The sequence below is a fragment of the Phyllobates terribilis genome, unplaced genomic scaffold, assembly GCF_046119375.1.
Source record: "Phyllobates terribilis strain yellow unplaced genomic scaffold, ASM4611937v1 Scaffold_11__3_contigs__length_659146591, whole genome shotgun sequence".
Lineage (NCBI taxonomy): Eukaryota > Metazoa > Chordata > Amphibia > Anura > Dendrobatidae > Phyllobates > Phyllobates terribilis.
The window spans coordinates 215,672,589-215,700,287 of NW_027362771.1; the positions used below are offsets into that span (position 1 = coordinate 215,672,589).

Genomic DNA, 27,699 nt, shown 5'->3' on the forward strand with positions numbered 1-27,699 from the left:
ATGCAGAGTTCCCGCAGACAACTGATCTCACACTTGGACACTCCGAACAGCTGTTCACTTTTCCATTTATAGATTCGGGCCTCTCGCCCAGTTCACTTAAAGCGGAGCAAGAGGAGATCGCATGTAGCGATGCCCAAATATTTGAGCAGCCATGGTCACACAAAGTCTACGGTGGGAAAGTGTCATAAGAGGTGGACGATGATGAGACACAATTGCCAGAAAGTCAAGAGGAGGACCAGGGTGTGGAAGTGGAAGACGAGGTGGTGGATGATATAGTAACTGACTCAACCTGGCAGGAGGACATGCAGAGCAAGGACAGCAGCACACAGGGGGAGGGAGGCAGAGCACCCCAACAGGCAGGAAGAAGCAGTGTGGTGGCCGCAGACAGAAGGCTGGCAACCATTCCCCGTAACACCAACATGAAGGAAGTTGCCTGTAAAACTGTGAGATCTTCACGAGTCTGGTTGTTTTTTAAAGACTCTGCCGATAACCCCAAAAAGGCCATTTGCACCACCTACCAGGCCAGAATCAGCAGGGGTGGCAAAACTACCAGCCTGACCACCACCAGTATGATCAGGCACAAGGCAGCAAAGCACCCGACTTTGTGGGCCAAACCCCAGGGTCCAGGAACAGTGTCTGCAGGTGGCACCACTGCCTCTTCTGCTGTTGTGCATGCAAGCCAATCCCCTGTCCATTTTGCATGCGAAGATGCCTCCTGCCCTGCACCTGTCGTTGCACACTCTCAAGTAGCAGTATCAGGATGCACATCCACGTGCTTGTCCCAGCTCAGCGTTCAGTTGTCGCTACCCCAGTCTTTGGAACGCAAGCGCAAATACGCAGCCAACGCCCCACAGGCCACACTACTAAATTCCCACATTTCGCGACTGCCTGCGCTCAAAATGTTGCCTTTTAGGCTCGTGGAGATGGAAGCATTCCGCAACCTGATGGCGGTGGCCGTCCCTCGATACTCGGCCCCCTGCCGCTACTATTTCTCCTGGTGTGCCGTCCCCGCATTACACAAACACGTGTCCCAAAACATTAGACGTGCCCTTAGCAACGCAGTTACCGGGAAAGTTCACCTAACCACGGACACGTGTACAAGTGCTTGTGGACAGGGACAGTACATCTCGCTGACAGCACACTGGGTTAACATAGTGGAAGCCAGGAACCAGTCGGACCTTGGGATGGAACACGTCTTCCCGATGCCAAGAATTGCGGGCCCTAGGTCAATCAGGGTTGCCCCCACAGTCTACAGCTCCTGCACCTCATCCTCCCCAGCCTTCTCCTCCTCTTCAGCCTCCATCTCCAAAATGACCACATCAGTCACAAGCTGGAAGCACTGCAGCACTGCCTCAGCCAAGCGGCAACAGGCTGTGCTGAAGCTTATATGCTTAGGTGACAAAACGCACAAAGCTGAAGAGTTGTGGACAGCTCTGAAAGAGCAGGCAGATCTGTGGCTCACACCGCAGAACCTATAGCCAGGCATGGTCGTGTGTGACAATGGTTGGAACCTGGTGGCGGCTCTGAGGCGAGGCGAGCTCACATACGTACCATGCCTGGCCCATGTGCTTAACCTCGTGGTTCAGCGGTTTCTCAAATCCTACCAGGAGCTGCCAGATCTGCTTGTTAAAGTATGCCGCCTGTGTGCCCATTTTAGAAAGTCAACTACAGCTTCCGCCGCCCTTCCCGTGTTTTAGCAGCGCTTGCAGCTTCCGGCTCACAGACTGGTGTGTGATGTCCCCACGCATTGGAACTCTACACTGCAGATGTTGGGAAGGATTTGTGAGCAGAAGATGGCAGTAGTTGAGTACCAGCATCAACAAGGCCGTCGGTATCCACACATAAGACCTCAGGAGAGGACATGTATGTCAGACATATGTGCCATGCTCCAAATCTTTGAGGACTTCACTAAGATGGTGAGCGGCGATGATGCCATAATTAGCATCACCATCCTGCTTCTATGTCTTCTGAAACTCTCTCTGCTCACAATCAAAGAGGACACATTGCAGGCGGAGTACGATGAGATGGAGCAAGGAACCAAACAGGGTGATTACACACAGCCCAGCCTCATCTCATCCCAACGTGGATTGGGTGACAACGAGGAAGAGGAGGAGGAAGAACAGGAGCTAGTTTCATGGCTATAGACGGTACTACCCACACAACTGTCATACCGTCTGTTCAGCGTGGATGGCCTGAGGACAGAGAGGAGGAGGAGGAGAACATGGTCAGTCGTCCTCTTGGTGAGGACATTGAAGTCTTGCCTGTTAGCAGTCTAGCACGCATGGCTGAGTTTGTGTTACGCTACCTTTCCCATGACCCTCGCATTCTCAAAATTTTGGGTGATAGTCATTACTGGTTGGTGACACTTCTAGACCCATGCTACAAGCAGAACTTTCTATCTCTTATTCCTGAGGCGGACAGGTCTACAAAAATGGAGAAGTACCAGAAGGCCCTTGTTGCGGAACTATCAAAAAAATTCCCATCTGAAAACGCTGGTGGCAGAGGTCACAGTTCGTTGGACAACCAAGGACTACAGGCGAGAGAGACACAACTCCAATCCAGCAGAGGCAGGGGAACACTGTCAAAGTTCTGGGAGAATTTTCTCAGCCCCTCCCATCGCCCAGGCCCTGAGGCGCAGGGTACTCTCACAAGGAGTGCAAAGTTTGGGAAGATGCTGAGCAAGTTCCTTGCCGACCGTACCAATGTCCTCAGTGATTCCTCTGTGCCTTATAATTATTGGGTATCCAAGCTGGATACGTGGAATGAACTGGCTCACTACGCCTTGGAGGTCCTCTGACCTCCACGTCTCTTCCAAGGGGCATTGGAGTGCCTCCAATTTTTTTGCACCCTTGCATTCACTACATAGGCAAACACAATGGGAGACTTACTTCCTAATAATGGGACATTTTTTCATGAGGCCCTCTATGTCTCTTCCAAGGGGCATTGGCATGCCTCCCAATTTTTTGCAACCTTTGCATTCACTGCATAGGCAAACACAATGGGAGACCCACTTCCTAATAATGGGAACATTTTTTTTCAGAAGGCCCTCCTCTACATTTCTTCCAAGGGGCATTGGAGTAGGTCCAAATTTTTGGCAGCCCTGCAACTCACTGCATACGCAATAAAAGTATAGGAGACTCACTCTTTAGTAATGGGAACAACAAAGCATAGCCGGCTGATGGCTCTCTAACAATAGTGAGGGCCGATTGCTGGCCCTTTAAGAATAGTAAAGGCTGTCTGATGGCCCTATAAAAATAGGCTTTGTGACTTTCAGAGTCCCTCCTTCATAATTGAAACAGGATGTGTTTGATGATGTGTCACACAGCACATGGCCAGATAAGGTTGTAAAATGTTAAAATGACATTTCCGGATGAATGCATTTGTCACGGTTGAAAGCAATACAAAAGTGCAAAAACGCATCAAAAACGCTATGTGTGAACATAGCCCAAGGTGTGGATGAGTATTTTTGTTTTTGGTTATTTATTTTGCCTTATATACAAGTCATTACCCTGGAATGGATGTCCCTTAACATATTTTTCTTGACACATTGTACTTTATGTTAGAAGTATATTTACTTTGATGAGATATGTGTTTATTTATAAAAATATCAGATTTTTGAGGAAAATTTTGAATTTTGTTTCTAAATTTGAGTTTTTATATCATTAAACCATAGTGTTATTCCACATAAGAAGTTAATATATACCATTAACCATTTGTTTACTTTACATCAGCATCATTTTTGAAACATCCTCTTTTTGTTACGATGATGTAAGGCTTAAAAATTTTGCACTAACTTTTAATTTTTGTCAACAAAATTTTTGTAAGTGACTTTGATGGGGCTTATATGCAAGAAAACCCACGAACAATACCCCATTTTAAAAACTGCAGCTCTAATAGCATTCAAAACCTCATTTGGGGAGTTTGTTAACACCTTAAGTAGATCACAGGTGTTAACACAAAGTGGAATGGAAAACTGAAAAATTACATTTTTTCTACTAAAAGTGTTGCATTAGCTTCAATTTTTTCAGGTTAAAGCAGGCAACGTCCTTTTCGTGCTTTCCACTTCGCATTGTCTGGTAAGACAAAATGCAATGGATAGCACAAAACGGCCATTGCCTGATGAATTTGTTTTAACCTGATGGTCTGTTCATGATCCTTTTAGGAAAAATAAAGAAGATGAGTTCTAGTTGGTGAGTGCCACCTTTATTCCTTTGCATGGATTTTGAGACGTGTTCATGTCTACTGGCACCACATATTGAGCTTATGTCTGACATTGCCCCAATACTCTATTTTATGTGCTGAATAAATCTGCTTGGTTGTGTGGGCTTTTGTATTTTCTGTATTGAAATAAATTGTTTTTTCATTTTCACAAGGGGTAATAAGAGAAAATGAGCCCCACAATTTGTTTTGCAATATCTCTATCAAGCGGCAATATCTGACATATGTTGTTAGAAGGTAGTTGGTCACAAGGCAGGGCTCAGAAAGGAAACAACACTAGTTGTCATTTGGAGTTTGGCTGGAATAGATAGTTGGGGCCATGTCATGTTTGCAGAGCTTTTGATGTGCTAAAATGGAAGATACCTCAGCAAGTGACCCCAATTTGAATACGACCCAACTCAAGAAATGTATCTAGGAGTATAATGAGTATTTTAAACCCAGAGGTATGTCACAGAATTTTATAACATTTGGAGACGAAAAAATAAAGTTTTTTTTCAATAAAATGTTGCTTTAGCCAAAAATGTTACATGTGCAAATATTTAATTTGTTAATGTTGCAGGAAGAAAATTGCAAATATTCAATTTTAGAGCCAAATACAGTGATCTGCTTGGGCATCTGGAGATCCCACTGCCTTTTCTGTAAATTGTCAAGTTCTTCCTACTACAGCAATACCATTTATGTGGATGCTAACTGCGGTTTGGGTACACTGCAGAACATAGAAGTAAGAGAGGCATTTGGATTTCGGAGTACAGATTTTTTTTGAGGGTACGACCATGTCATTTTTCAGGAGTCTTTAAGCTTCCATTAAACTTGAAATCCTATATTTTTCCATTGACAAGTGATGGACCTGAGTGAGGGCTTGTTTTTTTTGTGGAAGAGTTGAAGTTTTTATTGGTACCATTTTGGATCTCTTACATAGGGATTTCTGTCTAAATTCAGGAAAAACGTGATTCAGGCATAACACCTGTGGAACCATTTATTATAATAAGGCAGATAGAATGACTTTGGACTCTATGTGACCTCTGTCCTGGCAGCACCTATTGTTAATCGTTTTTTTTATGATTTTGATACTTGTACTCACTAAAACATTTTTTTTGCGTTTTGTGGATGAAACTCAGATGCTTTCCCATGCGCCCGTCTAGAGCCGGCCTTACGCTGACAGAAAGCCTGTGAGACCATGCTTAAGGCAGAAAATAACAGGTCCCTATACTTGACAAAATTGGAGGTCATTTGACCTTTGATTGTCATGATGACCACTGACACCCTGCGATTGACTAGTGGGAGAGCCAATGGGGTGAGAGATGGAGCCCTCTTGGCATGCAGAATGTTAAACAGCCAGGAAACATTCTGGCACCGCTCCTGGCTGTTATCAGTTAAGCTGAGCTCCCACAGTGTTCATGCTGGGCAGAGTTCGAGTAACTACCTGATTACCAAAAATACTAGTACTTTGATTTACGGGAACAGCTTCCCAAATAGCATGTACGAAGTATATCCAATGTCGATTTAATACTCAAGGGAACTGCAGGAATAAAACAAGAGCAAAAACTGGCCATTTTTGACTTGGTGACTGACCCTCTTTAAATCTGAATGTGTCATATGATAATATTAACACAAAAGATACCATTTTACAAAAGTGTGATGCCCCATCACTACTTCGCCCCAAAAATGCCCTACAATGTACAATTATGGGAGAACTGAGAAAGGATTGGGAAGCGCAATAAATAATAAGAATACACATCTGCTCCCCCTTCAGTATAGTCACCTTGTCTGCAAAAAAAAACATATATATATATATAAAAATATCTGTTTACCTGGCATTGCAGCAATGTACAGGTTCCAGAACTCGAGTAGACAGCTTGATTCTCTCCTTCAAAATACAGTTGGCCTTGATATACACAAACCGCTATTAAGTTAAAAAAAAAAAGAAACAGATACAGTCATTGCTTTACACACTCTTTGCAGACCACAGACATATAGAGCAAAAATCATTAAAGGGAACCTGACAGCAGACTGACACACACAACACATAGGGAGAGACCTGTCACTGAAGGTTAGTGGGACTAGTCTCTTGGACTAATCACCCATCTAGTCCCCAGCCAGCTTTTTTATGCAGCATTTCAGAGTAACACATCTGTGGGTCCCGGGCGAAAGAGTCTCAGTGGGCCCCTTTAACACATACCACGATTCATGATGCACAGATACAGCAAAGAAATATAGATATATATAGAATAATGCCGAAGATTTCACGTCTTACATTACGAGTGATATCTATTGTAAATTCTACAAAAGCTCAGAAACCGGTGAATCCTCAGCGCACAGTGCATGCCCTGGGGGGATTCAAAAGTTTTCATTTTAGACCGGACAGTGTAGTCCTCTATACTGTATTATGGGCACTACATGGTCCCGCATACAGTATTATAGGCACCACACAGTCCTCCATACAGTATTATGAGCACCACATAGTCCTCCATACAGTATTATGGGCACTACATAGTCCTCCATACAGTATTATGAGCACCACATAGTCCTCCATACAGTATTATGGGCACTACATAGTCCTCCATACCGTATTATGGGCACTACTTAGTTCTCCATACAGTATTATGGGCACCACATAGTCCCCCATACAGTATTATGGGCACCACATAGTCGTCAATACAGAATAATGAACCCCATATATTGCTCCATACAGTACAATGAACCCCATATAATGCTGTATACAGAATAATGCGCCCCATATAATGCTCCATACAGAATAATGGGCCCCATATAAAGCTCCATACAGAATAATAGGCCCCATATAATGCTCCATACAAAATAATGGGCCCCATATAATGCTCCATACAGAATAATGGACCCCATATAATGCTCCATAAAGAATAATGGCCCTCATATAATGCTCCATAAATAATAAAGAACCCCATATAATGCTCCATACAGAATAATGGACCCAATATAATGCTGTATACAGAATAATGGGCCCCATATAATGCTGCATTCATAATAATGGACCCCATATAATGCTCCATAAAGAATAATGGACCCCATATAATTCTCCATACAGAATAATGGGCCTCATATAATGCTGTATACATAATAATGGGCCCCATATAATGCTCCATACAGAATAATGAGCCCCATATAATGCTCCATACAGAATAATGTGCCCCATAAAATACTCCATACAAAATAATGGGCCCCATATAAAAATCTATAGAGAATGGGCCCCATATAATGCTCCATACAGTATGGGCCCCTCATAATGCACCATAGAGAATGGGCCCCATATTATGCTCCATGGAGAATGGGCCACATATTATGCTCCATAGAGACTGGGCCCCATATTATGCTCCAAAGAGAATGGGCCCCATATTATGCTCCATCGAGAACTGACCCTATATAATGCTCCATACATTTAGAAAAAAATAAAATACTCATCTCTCCTCGCTGGCGGCAGGTCAGGACTCCTCACCGTCTTCTGGCTCTCTGCACAGTCAGAGCAGAGGGTGCGCTGTACTGACAGCATCGTGCCCTCTGCCCCTGACACAGCACAGTGTCAGAAGACGCGTAAGACTCTGGAGTTGCAGAGGATAGAGGAGAGGAAAGTGTAAGTGACGGGGTCCCTGACGGCGAGCGGGCCCCCCGCTTGCTCAAGGCCCAGCACTTGCCCAGGGGCTGGTGCCGGCCCTGGCCCAAATTGAATTACATAGACTGAAAAGCAGAGAGACAGAAGAGATAATGGAGCAGATTTGTCAATGCTGTCTAATTCTTGCACAGTGTAAACTTAGATTAGACAGTCTTAAAATGGTTCATGTTGCTTAATAAATCTCTCAAATTTTAAGACAGTCTAATCTAAGTTTACAACTTCTATTAGCTGGCTTACTTAGTGACACAAATGTGTGCCACAATTTTGGTGCATTTTTTGCACTGTGCTGCATATAGGCCACCTTCCATTTTCAAACCATGCCCCATTTAGCGACACCATGCCCTCTCATCCAACAAATTGTGAAAAGTGGCTAAAACACATCAACATATGGTGCAAATCATGAAAGACAAGTTTTTTTTCCCAGAAATTATGACATAATTCTGGCACATTTAGCTTGATAAACATGCACCAATGTTTGAAACTGCATATTATATTTAAAGGGGTTATCCCACAAACATAGTTCAATTTAATCAATAGGTCTTGGAATAATAATAATTTCACCAATTGGATGTGTTTAAATAAAATGAGATACAGTGCCTACAAGTAGTATTCAACCCCCTGCAGATTTAGCTGGTTGACACATGCGGAATTAAATTGGCATTGTGACATTTGTACTGTAGATCAGCCTGGAAGTGGGAAATGCACTGCAGCAAATTTTGTTTTTGTTTTGTTTTTTGTTTTTTTTAAAAAACGTTAAAAGTTAATTCAGAGTATCATTTATTATTCAACCCCTCAAACCACAAGAATTCTGTTTGGTCCCCCAAAAGTATTAAGAAGTAGTTCAGGCACCAAGAATAATGAGCTTCACATGTGTGGATTAAAGATCTCTTTTGCCAGCCTTTTCTGACTATTTAAGACCCTCCCCAAACTTGTGAACAGCACTCAGACATGGTCAACATGGGAAAGACAAAGGAGCATTCCAAGGCCATCAGAGACAAGATCGTGGAGGGTCACAAGGCTGGCAAGGGGTACAAAACCCTTTCCAAGGAGTTGGGCCTACCTGTCTCCACTGTTGGGAGCATCATCCGTAAGTGGAAGGCTTAAGGAACTACTGTTAGCCTTCCACGGCCAGGACAGCCTTTGAAAGTGTCCTCCCGTGCCGAGGCCAGGCTTGTCCGAAGAGTCAAGGCTAACCCAAGGACAACAAGGAAGGAGTTCCGGGAAGATCTCATGGCAGTGGGGACATTGGTTTCAGTCAATACCATAAGTAACGTACTCCACCGCAATGGTCTCCGTTCCAGACGAGCCCGTAAGGTACCTTTACTTTCAAAGTGTCATGTCAAGGCTCGTCTACAGTTTGCTCATGATCACTTGGAGGACTCTGAGACAGACTGGTTCAAGGTTCTATGTTCTGATGAGACCAAGATCGAGATCTTTGGTGCCAACCACACACGTGACGTTTGGAGACTGGATGGCACTGCATACGACCCCAAGAATACCATCCCTACAGTCAAGCATGGTGGTGGCAGCATCATGCTGTGGGGCTGTTTCTCTGCCAAGGGGCCTGGCCATCTGGTCCATATCCATGGGAAGATGGATAGCACGGCCTACCTGGAGATTTTGGCCAAGAACCTCCGCTCCTCCATCAAGGATCTTAAGATGGGTCGTAATTTCATCTTCCAACAAGACAACGACCCAAAGCACACAGCAAAGAAAACCAAGGCCTGGTTCAAGAGGGAAAAAGTCAAGGTGTTGGAGTGGCCTAGTCAATCTCCTGACCTTAACCCAATTGAAAACTTGTGGAAGGAGCTCAAGAATAAAGTCCACATGAGACACCCAAAGAACCTAGATAACTTGGAGAAGATCTGCATGGAGGAGTGGACCAAGATAACTCCACAGACCTGTGCCGGCCTGATCAGGTCTTATAAAAGACGATTATTAGCTGTAATTGCAAACAAGGGTTATTCCACAAAATATTAAACATAGGGGTTGTATAATAATTGACCCACACTTTTATGTTTAAAATTTAATAAAATTCAACTGAGCAACATAACTTTTTGGTTTGTAAGATTTATGCTTCTGTTCATAAAACCTACTCTCGTTTGCAGTTTGAAGGCTCTAACTTATTTGCATCTTATCAAACCAGCTAAATCTGCAGGGGGTTGAATACTACTTGTAGGCACTGTAATCTTATAAATGTTCCCCTGCTGTGTACTTTGTAATGGCAGTATCTGACCGTACAGGGACATGGTCTGATCATCCCACATCTCCTGGGCAGGGAAGGAAGTAAAAGAGCATACAGACTTTACAGCACAGGATCACAGCTGATTCTTTCTTTTGAGGTAAAACAATTTTTAAAAGCAGGCAGGGAAATGTTTTATCTCACAAAAATAATCAGTTGTGGTCCCATGTTGACGTGTCTGTATACTCTTTTGCTTCCTCCCTTGCCCAGGAGATGTGGTATGATCAGACCCTCTTCCTGTACGGTCAGACACCGTGCAGAAGATCACGGAATACACTAGTCTGTAATCTTCTGCGCAGGCCTAATCTTAGGTATTGTAACTACAGGGACCTAGCAATCATGTGCCGATCCCTGGTCCATGGCCACAGAGTACAAATATATACTCATATAGAAATGTCATCCCCAAGGTCATGGCTTTGTGAGTAAATTGCAGCACACAATTTATTACAAATACCTTTTACTGGCAAATAATGCTTTTAATGTGTGACAGGTGGAAGACAGCATTACTATAAGATTTGTGGTATACTTTGAAAAACCTCTAATGGAAGATGTGTTTTTCTTTACCACTGTTGTGTTTGAGTAAATGACTTGAGCATGCAACCTATAGAGATATTAGTTCTATAAGTGCAGTAAAGCAATGTGTAAAAAACAATCCATGGATAATTTACAGTACAGAACAAAAGTTTGGACACACCTTCTCATTTAAAGATTTTTGTGTATTTTCATGACTATGAAAATTGTACATTCACACTGAAGGCATCAAAACTATGAATTAACACATGTGGAATTATATACTTAACAAAAAAGTGTGAAACAACTGAAAATATGTCTTATATTCTAGGTTCTTCAAAGTAGGCACCTTTTGCTTTGATGACTGCTTTGCATACTCTTGGCATTCTCTTGTTGAGCTTCAAGAAGTAGTCACCGGAAATTGTTTTCACTTCACAGGTGGGCCCTGTCAGGTTTAATAAGTGGGATTTCTTGTCTTATAAATGGGGTTGGGACCATCAGTTGTGTTGTGCAGAAGTCTGGTGGATACACAGCTGATAGTCCTACTGAATAGACTGTTAGAATTTGTATTATGGCAAGAAAAAAGCAGCTAAGTAAAGAAAAATGAGTGGCCATCATTACTTTAAGAAATGAAGGTCAGTCAGTGTGAAAAATTGGGAAAACTTTGAAAGTGTCCCAAAGTGCAGTTGCAAAAACCAACAAGCGCTACAAAGAAACTGGCTCCCATGAGGACCGCCCCAGGAAAGGAAGACCAAGAGTCACCTCTACTTCTGAGGATAAATTTATCCGAGTCACCAGCCTCAGAAATCGCAGGTTAACAGCAGCTCAGATTAGAGACCAGGTCAATGCCACACAGAGTTCTAGCAGCAGACACATCTCTACAACAACTGTTAAGAGGAGACTTTGTGCAGCAGGCCTTCATGGTAAAATAGCTGCTAGGAAACCAATGCTAAGGACAGGCAACAAGCAGAAGAGACTTGTTTGGGCTAAAGAACACAAGGAATGGACATTAGACGAGTGGAAATCTGTGCTTTGGTCTGATGAGTCCAAATTTGAGATCTTTGGTTCCAACCACTGTGTCTTTGTGCAAACGCAGAAAAGGTGAACGGATGGACTCTACATGCCTGGTTCCCACCGTGAAGCATGGAGGAGGAGGTGTGATGGTGTGGGGGTGCTTTGCTTGCGACACTGTTGGGGATTTATTCAAAATTGAAGGCATACTGAACCAGCATGGCTACCACAGCATCTTGCAGCGCCATTCTATTCCATCCGGTTTGTGTTTAGTTGGACCATCATTTATTTTTCAAAAGGACAATGACCCCAAACACACCTCCAGGCTGTGTAAGGGCTATTTGACTAAGAGGGAGAGTGATGGGGTGCTACGCCAGATGACCTGGCCTCCAGAGTCACCAGACCTGAACCCAATCGAGATGGTTTGGGGTGAGCTGGACCGCAGAGTGAAGGCAAAAGGGCCAACAAGTGCTAATCATCTCTGGGAACTCCTTCAAGATTGTTGGAAGACCATTTCCGGTGACTACCTCTTGAAGTTCATCAAGAGAATGCCAAGAGTGTGCAAAGCAGTCATCAAACCAAAAGGTGGCTACTTTGAAGAATCTAGAATATAAGACATATTTTCAGTTGTTTCACACTTTTTTGCTAAGTATATAATTCCACATGTGTTAATTCATAGTTTTGATGCCTTCAGTGTGAATGTACAATTTTCATAGTCAAGAAAATACAGAAAAATCTTTAAATGAGAAGGTGTGTCCAAACTTTTGGTCTGTACTGTATATCTATTTGTTGAATAATCTGTAGATATGTCAGACAAGGTCAAATATGGCAGCACAACTGCTGCAGCATAGTGTGAAATCTTCATTAGTGACAGTAGTGTACGCTGCTAACTTATCAATTGCTTCTGGATTTACAGAAGTAAAACAGCATTAACGAAGAAGTGTGAGCATTGGTTTATGGATAAATCTGGATCGGATCGCGATTTCTTGGGCCCACCAGAGGAAATGATTCTGAGAATCTCACCTCCCGACCTTTTCTTATTGTGAAATCAAAATATGCCATTTATTTATTATGCTTTACTTATATAGAGCCAACATATTCCACAGTGCTTTAAATCCATTATCATGACTGCCTGCATCGGGGCTCACAATCTAAATTCCCTATCAGTATGTCTTTGGAGTGTGGGAGGAAACTGGAGAACCCGGAGGAAACTCACTCAAACAGGAGGCGAACATACAAACTCCTTGCAGATGTTATCCTTGGTGGGATTTGAACCCTGTTCCCAAACACTGCAAAGCAACAGTGCTAACCACTGAGCCACCATGCTGTCCCTGCCATATATCTATAGAGGATGTGGATTCCACCCATGGGACCCGCATGTCTCGAAAACAAGCCCTGTGCACATTGCTTTCAGTGGAGAGGTGGCTGGAATTTCCATTCAAATGAATGGGAATTCGAACAACCTCTTCACTGATAGTGGTGTGCACCAGAGATGCCCTTAGTGGGATTCACATCTTCTTTACAAATATGGCATATCCTGTATCTAAATCTGTATAAAACGGGAATTCCCCAGTAGTATATGTGCACACAATATCTTTTTCAGACAAGTACGTTCCGTAACCGCCTGAAAAAGTGCTCAATAAATGGAAAAAAGAATGAACTTATGCACTGCAATTACTTGCTATACATATGTTCAGTATTTTCAATACATTTTAACGACTTAAGGTTTCCAAAGACATGAAGCTGCAACAGGGCCTCTTCCAGGTTTTTGTGGGCCCTGGGCGAAAGAGTCTCAGTGGGCCCCTTTAACACATACCACGATTCATGATGCACAGATACCACAGAGAAATATATATATATAGTACAATGCCAAAGATTTCACTTCTTACATTACATGAGCGATATCTATAGTAAATTCTACAATAGCTCAGAAACCGGCGAGTCCTTGCAGCGCACAGTGCAGACCGGACAGTATAGTCCTCCATACAGTATTATGAGTACCACATAGTCCTCCATACAGTATTATGGGCCCTATATAATGCTCCATACAGAATACTGGCCTCCATATAATGCTCCATACAGAATACTGGCCCTCATAAAACGCTCCATTCAGGATACTGGCCCCCATATAATGCCCCATACAGGATACTGGCCCCCATATAATGCCCCATGCAGACTGTCCCCCTCCCCACACCCTACACATAGTGCCTCATGCAGGATGTCCCCCCCACACACAATGCCCTATGCAGGATGTCACTTCGCCCCCCCATATGATGCCCCATGCAGGATGTCACTTCCCCCCCATATAATGCTCCATGCAGGATGTCACTTCCCCCCATATAATGCCCCATGCAGGATGTCACCCCCATATAATGCCCCATGCAGGATGTCACCTCCACCCCATATAATGCCCCATGCAGGATGTCACTTCCCCCCATATAATGCCCCATGCAGGATGTCACCTCCTTATATATGCCCCATGCAGGATGTCACTTCCCCCCCATATAATGTCCCATGCAGGATGTCATTCCCCCCATATATTGCCCCATGCAGGATGTCACTCCCCCCCATATAATACCTCATGCAGGATGTCACTTCCCCCATATAATGCCCCATACAAGATGTCAACCCCCATATAATGCACCATGCAGGAAGTCATTCCCACCCCATATAATGCCCCATGCAGGATGACACTTCCCCCCCCCCATATAATGCCCCATGCAGGATGTCACTCCCACCTATTTAATGCCCCATGCAGGATGTCATCACCCCCCCTTATATAATTTCCCATGCAGGATGTCATCGCAACCCCCATATAAATCCCCATACATAAAGAAAAAAAAAATCAAATACTCACCTCACGTCTCACCTGCTGCCAGGACTCCTCATCGGCGCCAGTGTGTTCCCGCTCTGCGCTGTGACGGGTCAGAAGAGGGCGCGGTGGAAGAACGTCACCGCGCCCTCTGACCTGAGATGTCACAGTCAGAGAACGCGGAAGAGACAGGACCTGCTGCGGAGGCACAGGGAGAGGTAAGTATTGTGCCAGCTGCTGGGGCCCTGAGCAAGCTGGGGAGGTGGCAGGCGCAGGCAACGACACCGCACTGCTCACGGGTCCCATAGCGCGCAGGGGTGCCTGACGGCGAGTGGGCCCCCTCCGCCTGCTCAGGGACCCCCGGCACTTTCCCGGGTGCGCCGGGTGCTGGCGCCAGGCCTGAGCTGTAAAAATAAGTGACCAGTCCATATTTCAGACGGCTTCTAAGCAGAAGCCGCTCACTAGTTTATATGTACAAGTTAAAAAAAGAGCTGCCACAAAAACAACAAAAAAGATGCCAAGGAAAATGCTTCAGGAAAAACAACACAGGTGTTTTCCAAACACATTTTCCTGTAGTAAAACTTATGATGGCATCTAAGAGGCATTGTCTGCACATACCCTCAGAAGGGTTAGATTCAAGCCCAGTTTGTCAGATCCTTGGCCCAAGGAAGGATTCTGAGGTATTCTGGTGTTGTAGTCCTACAATAGGTAGAATAAGGCCAGGCTCACATGATCGCATAAAAAATTATCAAGGTTTCATCCAGAAAACTCAGATGATTTTTTTCCAGCAGCTATTAATCATTGACAAGACCATTTACAGCTTCCTGAGTTACAGAATTACAATATATTCATAAAAATCAAATGCTGTACTGTGGCTCCATATAGCATCCCATTTTTTTTGCTCGTCCAAAGACCTAAATGGGTGAATCTCATCCGATTTATGGAAGAAACTAACGCATGCTGAGATTTTTTTCACAGTTTCAGTCAGTGAAAAAAAAAAATCACGCGTTTGCACTGTCCTATTGAATGACATTGGCTTGAGTGTGGTCCATTTTTTTTACGGACAGACCGAAAATATAATCATGTGAACTAGCCCCAATAGTAATATTTAGTGAGCAAAAATTATAAGCACATTCATTGGCTCTACTTTCAAGCAAGTCATTTACATATGTTACCTTATTATTATCATAGTCGTGGAGACACTACTTTTTTTTATAAATTAAGACAATTGTCAAAAAGGCTTGTACAGTGTAAAGTTTCAGTGTATCGACAACTTCTCCACAGGGAAGCCCTAGGAGCATTGGGAAAATGCATCCACGGGGCTGACTGACCTAATGAATGTGGAAAGATTGATGTTTTGGCATACGTCCGGTAGGCCTATACGCCAGTTTACCTTTGTTATAACAGAAGAGAAAACCATCATTGACTTTGCTATCGTATACAGAGGCATCCTGCAAAAAGAAGTATCTCATAGTATATTTTTATTACTTTATAATGGGAGCTTATAGGCAATATATACCACTATACAGTAATATACAGGTAAGGTATCTGTCGGAGGCATACGGCAAGAAATCCTAGCAACAAATACCTTTCAACATAGTGTGAATTTACTTTTATGAGACTATAAATGGCTGACCCATCATTTAACTCTAAATTATCATTGGAATAAACTTTCCATATTATATAGACATTAACACTATGATGCACTCCTTTGGATTAAATCATGTGTGAAGGTTAACACTGGCAAAGATTGATTTTCTTTATGCCATTACAGCCTAAGTAAAGAGAAAGCTCAATTAATTTGCCATATTCTAAGCCCTAAAAAAGCAGAATATTCTTAACCATATGAGGGATATTAAAATAGTAGGTGAGATTTATCAAGCTCAGTAAGCCAGAATTGTGGAGTAATTTGAGCCAAAAAAAACCTGTCTTTCATGATTTGCATCAGATTTACTTTGCTTTTTTGAGACACTTCTTAGCCAATAGTGGGCATGTACTTACTAAAAAGGGCTATGGCTTACTGTAAAAGGAGTGTGACCCTTGCACAACACCTTTTTCCCCAAAAAAGGTGGAATAACTGCGGTGCATATTTCTGAAACCGTGTAAGCCAACTAAAAATTGATCTACAGATCATACTATCGTGAATCATAATAAGTCCCCTATTTTTAATTTATTTAGCACTATTGTTAATACCGTTACTAAATAAACTTGAGGATTTTATGATCATTTTAAAATTGATTTTACATTACATTTTCTTCTTTGTATACAGCACATTCATACATATACACACACATATATATATATACATAAATATATATTTATATATACATATATATATATATTTATATATACATATATATATATATATATATATATATATTTATATATACATATATATATTTTATATATATATATATATATATATATATATATATTTATATATACATATATATATTTTATATATATATATATATATATATATATATATATATATATATATATATATATAAATATATATATACATACAGTGCCTACAAGTAGTATTCAACCACCTGCAGATTTAGCTGGTTTGATAAGATGCAAATAAGTTAGAGCCTTCAAACTGCAAACGAGAGTAGGTTTTATGAACAGAAGCATAAATCTTACAAACCAAAAAGTTATGTTGCTCAGTTGAATTTTATTAAATTTTAAACATAAAAGTGTGGGTCAATTATTATACAACCCCTATGTTTAATATTTTGTGGAATAACCCTTGTTTGCAATTACAGCTAATAATCGTCTTTTATAAGACCTGATCAGGCCGGCACAGGTCTGTGGAGTTATCTTGGTCCACTCCTCCATGCAGATCTTCTCCAAGTTATCTAGGTTCTTTGGGTGTCTCATGTGGACTTTATTCTTGAGCTCCTTCCACAAGTTTTCAATTGGGTTAAGGTCAGGAGACTGACTAGGCCACTCCAACACCTTGACTTTTTCCCTCTTGAACCAGGCCTTGGTTTTCTTGGCTGTGTGCTTTGGGTCGTTGTCTTGTTGGAAGATGAAATTACGACCCATCTTAAGATCCTTGATGGAGGAGCGGAGGTTCTTGGCCAAAATCTTCAGGTAGGCCGTGCTATCCATCTTCCCATGGATGCGGACCAGATGGCCAGGCCCCTTGGCTGAGAAACAGCCCCACAGCATGATGCTGCCACCACCATGCTTGACTGTAGGGATGGTATTCTTGGGGTCGTATGCAGTGCCATCCAGTCTCCAAATGTCACGTGTGTGGTTGGCACCAAAGATCTCGATCTTGGTCTCATCAGAACATAGAACCTTGAACCAGTCTGTCTTAGAGTCCTCCAAGTGATCATGAGCAAACTGTAGACGAGCCTTGACATGACGCTTTGAAAGTAAAGGTACCATACAGGCTCGTCTGGAACGGAGACCATTGCGGTGGAGTATGTTACTTATGGTATTGACTGAAACCAATGTCCCCACTGCCATGAGATCTTCCCGGAGCTCCTTACTTGTTGTCCTTGGGTTAGCCTTGACTCTTCGGACAAGCCTGGCCTCGGCACGGGAGGACACTTTCAAAGGCTGTCCAGGCCGTGGAAGGCCAACAGTAGTTCCATAAGCCTTCCACTTACGGATGATGCTCCCAACAGTGGAGACAGGTAGGCCCAACTCCTTGGAAAGGGTTTTGTACCCCTTGCCAGCCTTGTAACCCTCCACGATCTTGTCTCTGATGGCCTTGGAATGCTCCTTTGTCTTTCCCATGTTGACCATGTCTGAGTGCTGTTCACAAGTTTGGGGAGGGTCTTAAATAGTCAGAAAAGGCTGGCAAAAGAGATCTTTAATCCACACATGTGAAGCTCATTATTCTTGGTGCCTGAACTACTTCTTAATGCTTTAGGGGGACCAAACAGAATTCTTGTGGTTTGAGGGGTTGAATAATAAATGACACTCTGAATTAACTTTTAACGTTTTTAAAAAAAAAAAAAAAAAAATTTGCTGCAGTGCATTTCCCACTTCCAGGCTGATCTACAGTACAAATGTCACAATGCCAAGTTAATTCCGCATGTGTCAACCAGCTAAATCTGCAAGGGGTTGAATACTACTTGTAGGCACTGAATATATATACACACACATTGCTCAAAAAAATGGAAACACTCAAATAACACATCCTAGATCTGAATGAATGAAATATTCTCATTGAATACTTTGTTCTGTACAAAGTTGAATGTGCTGACAACAAAATCACACAAAAATCATCAATGGAAATCAAATTTATTAACCAATGGAGGCCTGGATTTGGAGTCACCCCCCAAAATTAAAGTGGAAAAACACACAGGCTGATCCAACTTTGATGTAATGTCCTTAAAACAAGTCAAAATGAGGCTCAGTATTGTGTGTGGACTCCACGTGCCTGTATGACCTCCCTACAATGCCTGGGCATGCTCCTGATGAGGTTGCGGATGGTGTCCTGTGGGATCTCCTCTCAGACCTGAACTAAAGCATCCGCCAACTCCTGGACAGTCTGTGGTGCAACGTGACGTTGGTGGATGAGCGAGACATGATGTCCCAGATGTGCTCAATCAGATTCAGGTCTGGGGAACGGGCGGGCCAGTCCATAGCTTCAATGCCTTCATCTTGCAGGAACTGCTGACACACTTCAGCTACATGAGGTCTGGCATTGTCCTGCATTAGGAGGAACCCAGGGCCAACTGCACCAGCACAAGGGGTCTGAGGATCTCCCCTCGGTACCTAATGGTAGTCAGGCTACCTCTGGCAAGCACATGGAGGGCTATGCGGCCCTCCAAAGAAATGCCACCCCACACCATTACTGACCCACTGCCAAACCGGTCATGCTGAAGGATGTTGCAGGCAGCAGATCACTCTCCAAGGCATCTCCAGACTCTGTCACGTCTGTCACATGTGCTCAGTGTGAACCTGCTTTCATCTGTGAAGAGCACAGGGCGCCAGTGGCGACTTTGCCAATCCTGGTGTTCTGTGGCAAATGCCAAGCGTCCTGCACGGTGTTGGGCTGTGAGCCCAATCCCAATCTGTGGACGTCGGGCCCTCATACCACCCTCATGGAGTCGGTTTCTAACAGTTTGTGCAGACACATGCACATTTGTGGCCTGCTGGAGATCAGTTTGCAGGGCTCTGGTAGTGCTTCTCCTGTTCTTCCTTGCACAAAGGCGGAGGTAGCGGTCCTACTGCTGGGTTGTTGCCCTCCTACGGCCCCCTCCCCGTCTCCTGGTGTACTGGCCTGTCTCCGGGTAGCGCCTCCAGCCTCTGGACACTACGCTGACAGACACAGCAAACCTTCTTGCCACAGCTCGCATTGATGTGCCATCCTGGATGAGCTGCACTACCTGAGCAACTTCTATGGGTTGTAGAGTCCGTCTCATGCTACCACGAGTGTGAAAGCACAACCATCATTCAAAAGTGACCAAAACATCAGCCAGAAAGCATTGGTACTGAGATGTGGTCTGTGGTCCCCACCTGCAGAACTACTCCTTTATTGAGGGTGTCTTGATAATTGCCAATAATTTCCATCTATTGTCTATTCCATTTGCACAACAGCATGTGAAACTGATTGTCAGTCAGTGTTGCTTCCTAAGTGGACAGTTTGATTTCACAGAAGTTTGATGTACTTGGAGTTATATTCTGTTGTTTAAGTGTTCCCTTTATTTTTTTGAGCAGTGTATATATAACTATGCATGCTATGTCTTAATCTATAGGTAATCAAGAATGGACTCAACACAAGATATGGGATCTAGAATAATTCTAACATCAATCTCAGACATAAACCAACACTCCTTCAGCAAAATCCATAACTCAATATATTTGAATAACCAGTGTTTGACCAATGTGCAGAAAATCATCTTAGTCTTACAGAATTGGATACAATTATTTTATATTTGCCAGCAGGAATACATTGCTACTCTCACTAAGCAGTGAAGTAATTGCTCGCGCTAATAGCTATTAATTCAGTGATAGTTTACATAATGGAACAATTCGATAGAGATTAAGCATGTCATAAATTTAATGTAAGCATTTTAGAAGTGTAAAACTAATTTACTAATTAATCATTAATAGTAAGTGCATGCTGGCGGCAAATGAATGGTGACTTCCAAACATAAATAGAACCAATGACTGATGGAACTTTGTGTTGTATATGTTCAGACTATATCCTTACTTCATCTTTAACCCATTAAATCCTGTCTTGTTTTGGGTCTTCAGCACTAAGAAATGTTTTTATTTTACTCCCACCATAAAAACTCAATTGTTACTGTTATTTCTTTTGGGGGGACGAAGACATTTTTTATTAATTACTTTTTTTTATTAATTTTTGTTAATGAATATTTACTCCAACTAGTATGTCAAGAATTTGATTTAAAATAATTTATGAAGATAAATATTAATTCTAAAAGGTGCAATATCACAACTCAATAACTATCCAACCTGTCATCCATTGTCCTACCCCTCCCCCAGAAAACATAAAGACCATTGTGTAAGGGCATTGTATCATACAGTGCCCACTAATATTAAGAGTCTATAAAAGTCTCAAGACTCAAAGGGTCTTCTACAACTGAGAATCATGATTGTTCTCAGCTTTAGGGCTCATTCACAAGATTTTCACGTATGAGTGCTATCTGTTTTTCACGGACAACACACTTACTGTGACAGTCTCTGGTGCCATTTATGTCTGTGATTTTTCATGGACAGAGAAGTGCACGGAAAATCATGGAGACATGTCCTATTTTGATCTGAGGGTCAAATCAAAATTGGCAATGCAAGTCAATGGGTCTGTGAAAAATCGGATAGCACTCGGATGTCATCCAAGTGTGATGTGATTCTCACGGACTGTCAGAATGGAAAAGGTACAGAAATTATTTTTTATTTTTCCACATACAAGAAAAATGGATGACACTTATCACACTCTGATTAAACTCTGAACAGAATAATCAGTCCGTTTTTCTCATACACAGAAAAATCGGACGTCAGAATAAACCCTTACTACGGAATATGTTACAATTAAAGTGAAACCCCCTTGCAAAGGGGCATTTGAAAACACACAAAATGTGTTTCCCTGATGATACCTTTAGCAATCAGATGTATCTCCACTCCGGTTAAAAAAATTAGACACAGAACAAAGGATCACTTCTATTATTTCATAATTTGATACTAGGGCATATAAAAGTGAGTTTTCCAAACAAGACAATGTCTCTAATAGGTCATTATCAATAATTAAAGCACCACTCCAGCGTGTTTTTTTTTCAGCTCTGGAATGGCGCTTTAAATCTAAGCCCCCTGCCCCCCGGTCATAGAATCGCCCTCTGCCGTCTTCATAGTTTTTCTGGTGCCGCTCCTGTCCCCCCATGCCATCTTGTGACAGTAGCTTCTGACTGGCTGGAAGTCAAAAGCTACGTGACACGCTCTTAATACAAGTGTATGAGAGCCAGAACGAGGCCCGGACGAGTCTCTCATAGACTTGTATTGAAAAGTGACCTTTAATGTGTTCCAGCAGACACTGGAGCTGCCGGCAGCTCACTTTGCGCCAGCCAGACCAGAGTGACCCTGGAAATGGATGTAGGCGGCAGCAGGTGAATATCAGACAGGGGGCAGGGGACTTACATTTAAAGCAGCACTCCAGTATAGTTTATACAGTATGTAGGAATAACCACAATGAAAGACATTTTCAATATCAAGACTGAAAATATATGTGAAAAGCTCACTGAGCACTTGCACACAGAAAGCTTCCTTGTTAATGATCTAACATTTAAATAGGTTCACAGGGCAGAGCATTGTACATAATAAAATATAAGGTATGTCAGTCAAGGGATCTGATATTTCTTGATTTCAAATATTCATAATAAACATATAAGGGGGCCAATTCATTAAAGGGATTATCAAGGAATTAGGATTTTTTTTTTTAGTTTTGGACTAAGAACAGGCAGGTAATGACTCCCCTGCTTCTTTTGACTTCATGTCAACAAAGCATCGCCACCTTTTCCAGTTTGATTTGTCGATGGGGCTTCACTACCAGCGTTATGCTGATTGACAGGTAGCTACCAGAAGTCGGACAGCAGGGAGTTGTCTGTCAATCAGCATAACATCAGCAGTGGTGACCGTCAACTGATAAGAGCGAAAGAGAAGGCGGCTCTCTGAGTCCCGGATAACTCCTTTAAGACTGGCGATGCGCATGCCAGCCTTAGTGAAACGATTGCTGGAGTTTGGTGCGGCAAATTCATAAAGAGGTGCATCTTCTTAGTGGTGTGCGCCTTGCCAGAAATGCTACTCCAGTCATGTGCTACTCTACCCCCTCCCCAGCTCTGTCCATTTTAGCAAAGCTGTTTCAACGTAGAATTTAAATGCCAAAAGTCACAAAATGTTTGCACAACTTTACATTGCAAAAAAAAAATTGCAACTTTTCAAATTATACCAATTTTCTCGCATCACAGCTTGGATGAGTACTTTTATGAGATCAGTGTCTCCTGTTTCGCATTGGGTTTAATGTTTTCTATTTTGGAGGGATCTTTCCAGTTACTGCATGCATAATATATGGATTTTTGGACTATGCATTGGTGATATTAAACCAACCTAGCATTCCCTAAAAGTGGACCTGTAATAAGCCATAAATATAGAATCTGTTTACCAGGTCTAAATGTTGCTGTTCTCTCGAATCTGAAATTTTTGGTTCCTGCACCTCTTTGTTCCTGAGATATGGCCCCCTCTTCATTTTACACATATCTAGTCTTTTTAGTCAACAGCACATGTTCCTCCAGAAGACGCCAATAGAGATGAGTTGAGGACCACACTGCTTGGCTAAAAAGACTAGATTTATATGTAGGGAAAAGGGGGCCATATCTTAGAAATGGAGAGAAAGAAAAGGAAGAAAAGAAAGATTCAGCTAGACACAGGATAACAGTGGCATTTACACCAGGTTAAACAAATACTATGTTATGGCAAATGACCGATCCTCTTTAAATATGACATTCCTCTAATAAAATTACTTTAGTGTGTTTTAGAGTTGTGGAGAAGAGATGGATTTTGGTGCTTGCATTGTGATAGACATTGTAATAGCTGTGATTAGTGTTGAGCATTCCGATACTGAAATATCGGGAATCGGCCGATATTCGCGGTATCGGAATTCCGATACTTAATTCCGATACTTTTACAATATCGAATACCGGAATCGGAAGTTCCCATAATGCCTGCGCTCTGCAGTGTCTCTGAAGGATGACAAGCTGGATGGCAGCGCTCAGCTGAGATCCAGGATGTCATCAGAATGCCATCCCAGCGTGGGAGAATTCTCCTGATTGTTTAAAAGCCGGCGCGCGGTAAAAAGCCGCCGGCTTTTAAACAATCACACAGCCCCATACTGCTTCCCCGCAGCCTCCCACCCCGATCCTCCGCTCCCCTCGCCACCTCCCATCCCGATCGTAAGTTAGGACCGGGCGGGGAGCGCAGCACCAAGGAGCGGGGAGCGAAGGACGCGGGCGGGGAAGCCGGCAGTGAAAAGACTTCACCGCCGGCTTTCCCGTTCTGTGCTGCGCTTTCTGTGCTGCCGGTTATTTCAAATGAACAGCTGAGGTATCAGGTGATGCTGATCAGCTGTTCATTTGAAGTCGCCGCGGTGCCCTCGGAGGGTTCATGTGAGTTCATGCTTGACTGCATTGCATGAACTCACATGAACTTTCCCACGGTCGCACAGGTCAGCCTCACCTCCCAGACCATCAGACCGGTCATGATTGGTGTGTGTGGGTGTCTGTGCGGGTGTGCGCGGTGTGTGGGGTGTCTGTGCGGTGTCTGCGGGTGTGTGCGGTGTCTGTGCGATGTCTGCGGGTGTGTGCGTGCAGGCAGACATAGGCCGATGTGACACTACTACTCCCATCGGCCTATGTCTGTCCCCCGTCCACTCGTGCCAGCAGGATCAGCTCGATGGGAGCAGTAGTTCCCATCAGCCTGATCCTGCTATTTAAATTGCCCTACTGTGTCCCCAATAAATATTAAATACATGTCATTGGTGGCCAGTGGTTACCTACAGTAAATTAGTTCATACATTACCTGTCCCCGCCGATCGCCACCTAAAATAAAGTAAAAAATAAAAAACTACACCTATACTCACCTAGACACCTAATTCCCCGAAGCCATCGATCTCCTGTAATAAAATCTAAAATAATAAACCACAACCTTATCCTTACCCCTCCGTAGTAGTCCACGAGTGTCCCACGATGATCTCCCGTTTAGAGCAGCCAAATAGAATGTGACCGCTCTGAACCGCCGCCGCCGCTAGAATGATGGGGCCGTAAAGCAGCCCCGTCATTGCATAAGCGGGTTCGCCGGAGTTCAGGCAGCGCTGCTCCGGTCAGCTCCTTTACGGCCCTGCTGTATCGTGAGAAATTCCCATGGTACAGCAGTGCCGTAAAGGAGGTCTCCGGAGCTGCGCTGCCTGAATGCACTCCGGTGACCTCAGTCAGGTTCTCACGCTGCCGGGAGTGGACGTGTTCCCGGCAGTGTGAACTTACAGCAGCCATGCACAGCTGTCACCATCTCCAGATGGCACCCTTCCTGGCACCCTTCCTGGGCTATTAATATCAGCCCCCAGCTGTCTGCCTAGCCTTTGCTAGCTATTAAAATAGGGGGGACCCCACATCATTTTTTTGGGGGGTCCCCCATTTTAATAGCTAGTAAAGGCTAGGTATTCAGCTGGGGGCTGATATTAGTAGTCTGGGAAGCTCCGTGGGTATTACCCCCTTCCCAGGCTTCAAACATCTGCCCCAGCCATCTGCTTAACCTCCGCTAGAGACTAAAATTATGGGGGATCCCACGCCAATTTTTTTTTTAAATAAATCCTTTATTTTAACACTAAATGACATTTGAGGAGTTAATAAAGATGCAGTCCCTAAATTATTATTTATTTTTTAATTAATTTTTCCCAAAAATTTTGACGTGGGCTTTGCCATATTTTTGTATGCCAGCCAGGTACAGCATCCAGCTTCTATGAACGCGCCATTTTCTGGGGTGGCTGCGGACTGCAATTTGCAGTGGGGGGGAGGCCCAGAAAGCTTGGGTCTCCCTGCGCTGCAGATTCCATCCCCCAGCTGCCTAGTTGTACCTGGCTGGACACAAAAATAGGGAGAAGCCCCACGTATTTTTTTTTTAAATTATTTCATGAAATATTTTTTTAAAAAAGGGCTTCCCGATATTGTTGTGTCCGGCCAGGTACAAATAGGCAGCTGGTGGTTGGGGGCAGCCCGTTCCTGCCTGCTGTACCTGACTGGACACAAATATAGTGCGAAGCCCCACGTCAATTTTTTTTTAATTATTTCAGAAAATTCATGAAATAATTAAAAAAAAATTGACATGGGGCTTCGCACTATATTTGTGTCCAGCCAGGTACAGCAGGCAGGAACGGACTGCCCCCAACCACCAGCTGCCTATTTGAACCTGGCCGGACACAACAATATAGGGAAGCCCTTTTTTTCTTATTTCATGAATTTCATGAAATAATGAAAAAAAAAAATACGTGGAGCTTCGCCCTATTTTTGTGTCCAGCCAGGTACAACTAGGCAGCTGGGGGCTGGAATCTGCAGCGCAGGGAGGCCCAAGCTTTCTGGGCCCCACCCGCTGCAAATTGCAGTCCGCAGCCGCCCCGGAAAATGGCGCGTTCATAGAAGCGCCATCTTCTGGCACTGTACCCAACTCATCCAGGGCCCTGGTGCGGTGGCTCACTGGGTAATAAAGGGGTTAAGGCCAGCTTGGCATTATCAGCTGGCCCTAAGCCCGAAATTCATGGGATCACGCCAATATTAGACATGACCAAAATGAATTTCTAGTAAAGTATTTAAAAAAAACACAACACCCAGAATAAAGTCCTTTAATTGAAATAAAGACACAATTCTTTATTGTTCTAAATTAAACCATACTTACCGTCACGCCCATTCCAGCTGAAGCCAACGATCTCCTGCAATAAAAGTAAAATAATAAACCAACCTCATCCTTACCTTCCCATGGATCCCACGACAGCTTCAGCTCTGCTACATCGAGATGACAGGCTGGACCGCAGCAGAACGCTGCCATCCAGCCTGTCATCCCGCAGACACTGAGAAGCGCAGGCATACAGGAGAATTCTCCCACGCTGTCAGTGACGTGCATGAGGTGAGCTGAGTTCATTGTCGGCTCATCTGGATGCAGTCACAGCGAGACACTGAGGAGCGCAAGCATGCCTGCGCTTCTCAGTGTCTGCGGGATGACAGGCTGGATGGCAGCGTTCTGGTGTCCCCCATTTTAATAGCTAGTAAAGGCTAAGTATTCCGCTGGGGGCTGATATTAGCAGCCTGGGAAGCTCCGTGGGTATTACCCCCTTCCCAGGCTTCAAACATCTGCCCCAGCCATCTGCTTAACCTCCGCTAGAGACTAAAATTAAGGGGAACCCCACGCCAATTTTTTTTTAAATAAATCCTTTATTTTAACACTAAATGACAAGTACAGTAACCAACACTATCACTGTACTTCATATATATGTGACTGACATGTTTCTATCTATCTAATCTATGTGTGAAGCTCTATTCTTTCTGTTGTAAATTGTCGGGTACCGCTGCTGAATTGCCGGACGGCTTTCTTAAAGAGACGGTGCATGAAAACACTATTATTTTTTTAAATAAATCCTTTACACTAAATGACAAGTACAGTAAGGAACACTGTCACTGTACTTCATATATATGTGACTGACATGTTTCTATCTATCTAATCTATGTGTGAAGCTCTATTCTGTCTGTTATAAATTGTCGGGTACCGCTGCTGAATTGCCGGCCGGCTTTTTTAAAGAGACGGTGCATGAAAACACTAATATTTTTTTTAATAAATCCTTTGCACTAAATGACAAGTACATTAAGCAACACTGTCACTGTACTTCATATATATGTGACTGACATGTTTCTATCTATGTAATCTATGTGTGAAGCTCTATTCTGTCTGTTATAAATTGTCGGGTACCGCTGCTGAATTGCCGGCCGGCTTTTTTAAAGAGACGGTGCATGAAAACACTGTTATTTTTTTTAATAAATCCTTTGCACTAAATGACAAGTACATTAAGCAACACTGTCCCTGTACTTCATATATATGTGACTGACATGTTTCTATCTATCTAATCTATGTGTGAAGCTCTATTCTTTCTGTTGTAAATTGTCGGGTACCGGTGTATGCGCTGATGAATTGCCGGCTTTTCGCATAATACATTCTACATTATTCTTAGTTGTTTTACTTCATGTA

General features: G+C 43.2%; 1 protein-coding gene across 1 annotated transcript in view; it reads right to left on the reverse strand.

The window, feature by feature from the left end:
- NELL2 (neural EGFL like 2) overlaps positions 1 to 27,699 on the reverse strand; it is a 467,229-nt gene that overhangs the window by 197,921 nt on the left and 241,609 nt on the right. Inside the window, exon 10 of the mRNA XM_073652036.1 lies at positions 6,030 to 6,121. Coding sequence (XP_073508137.1) covers positions 6,030 to 6,121 — 92 coding nt within the window. The remainder of the gene's footprint in view (positions 1 to 6,029; positions 6,122 to 27,699) is intronic.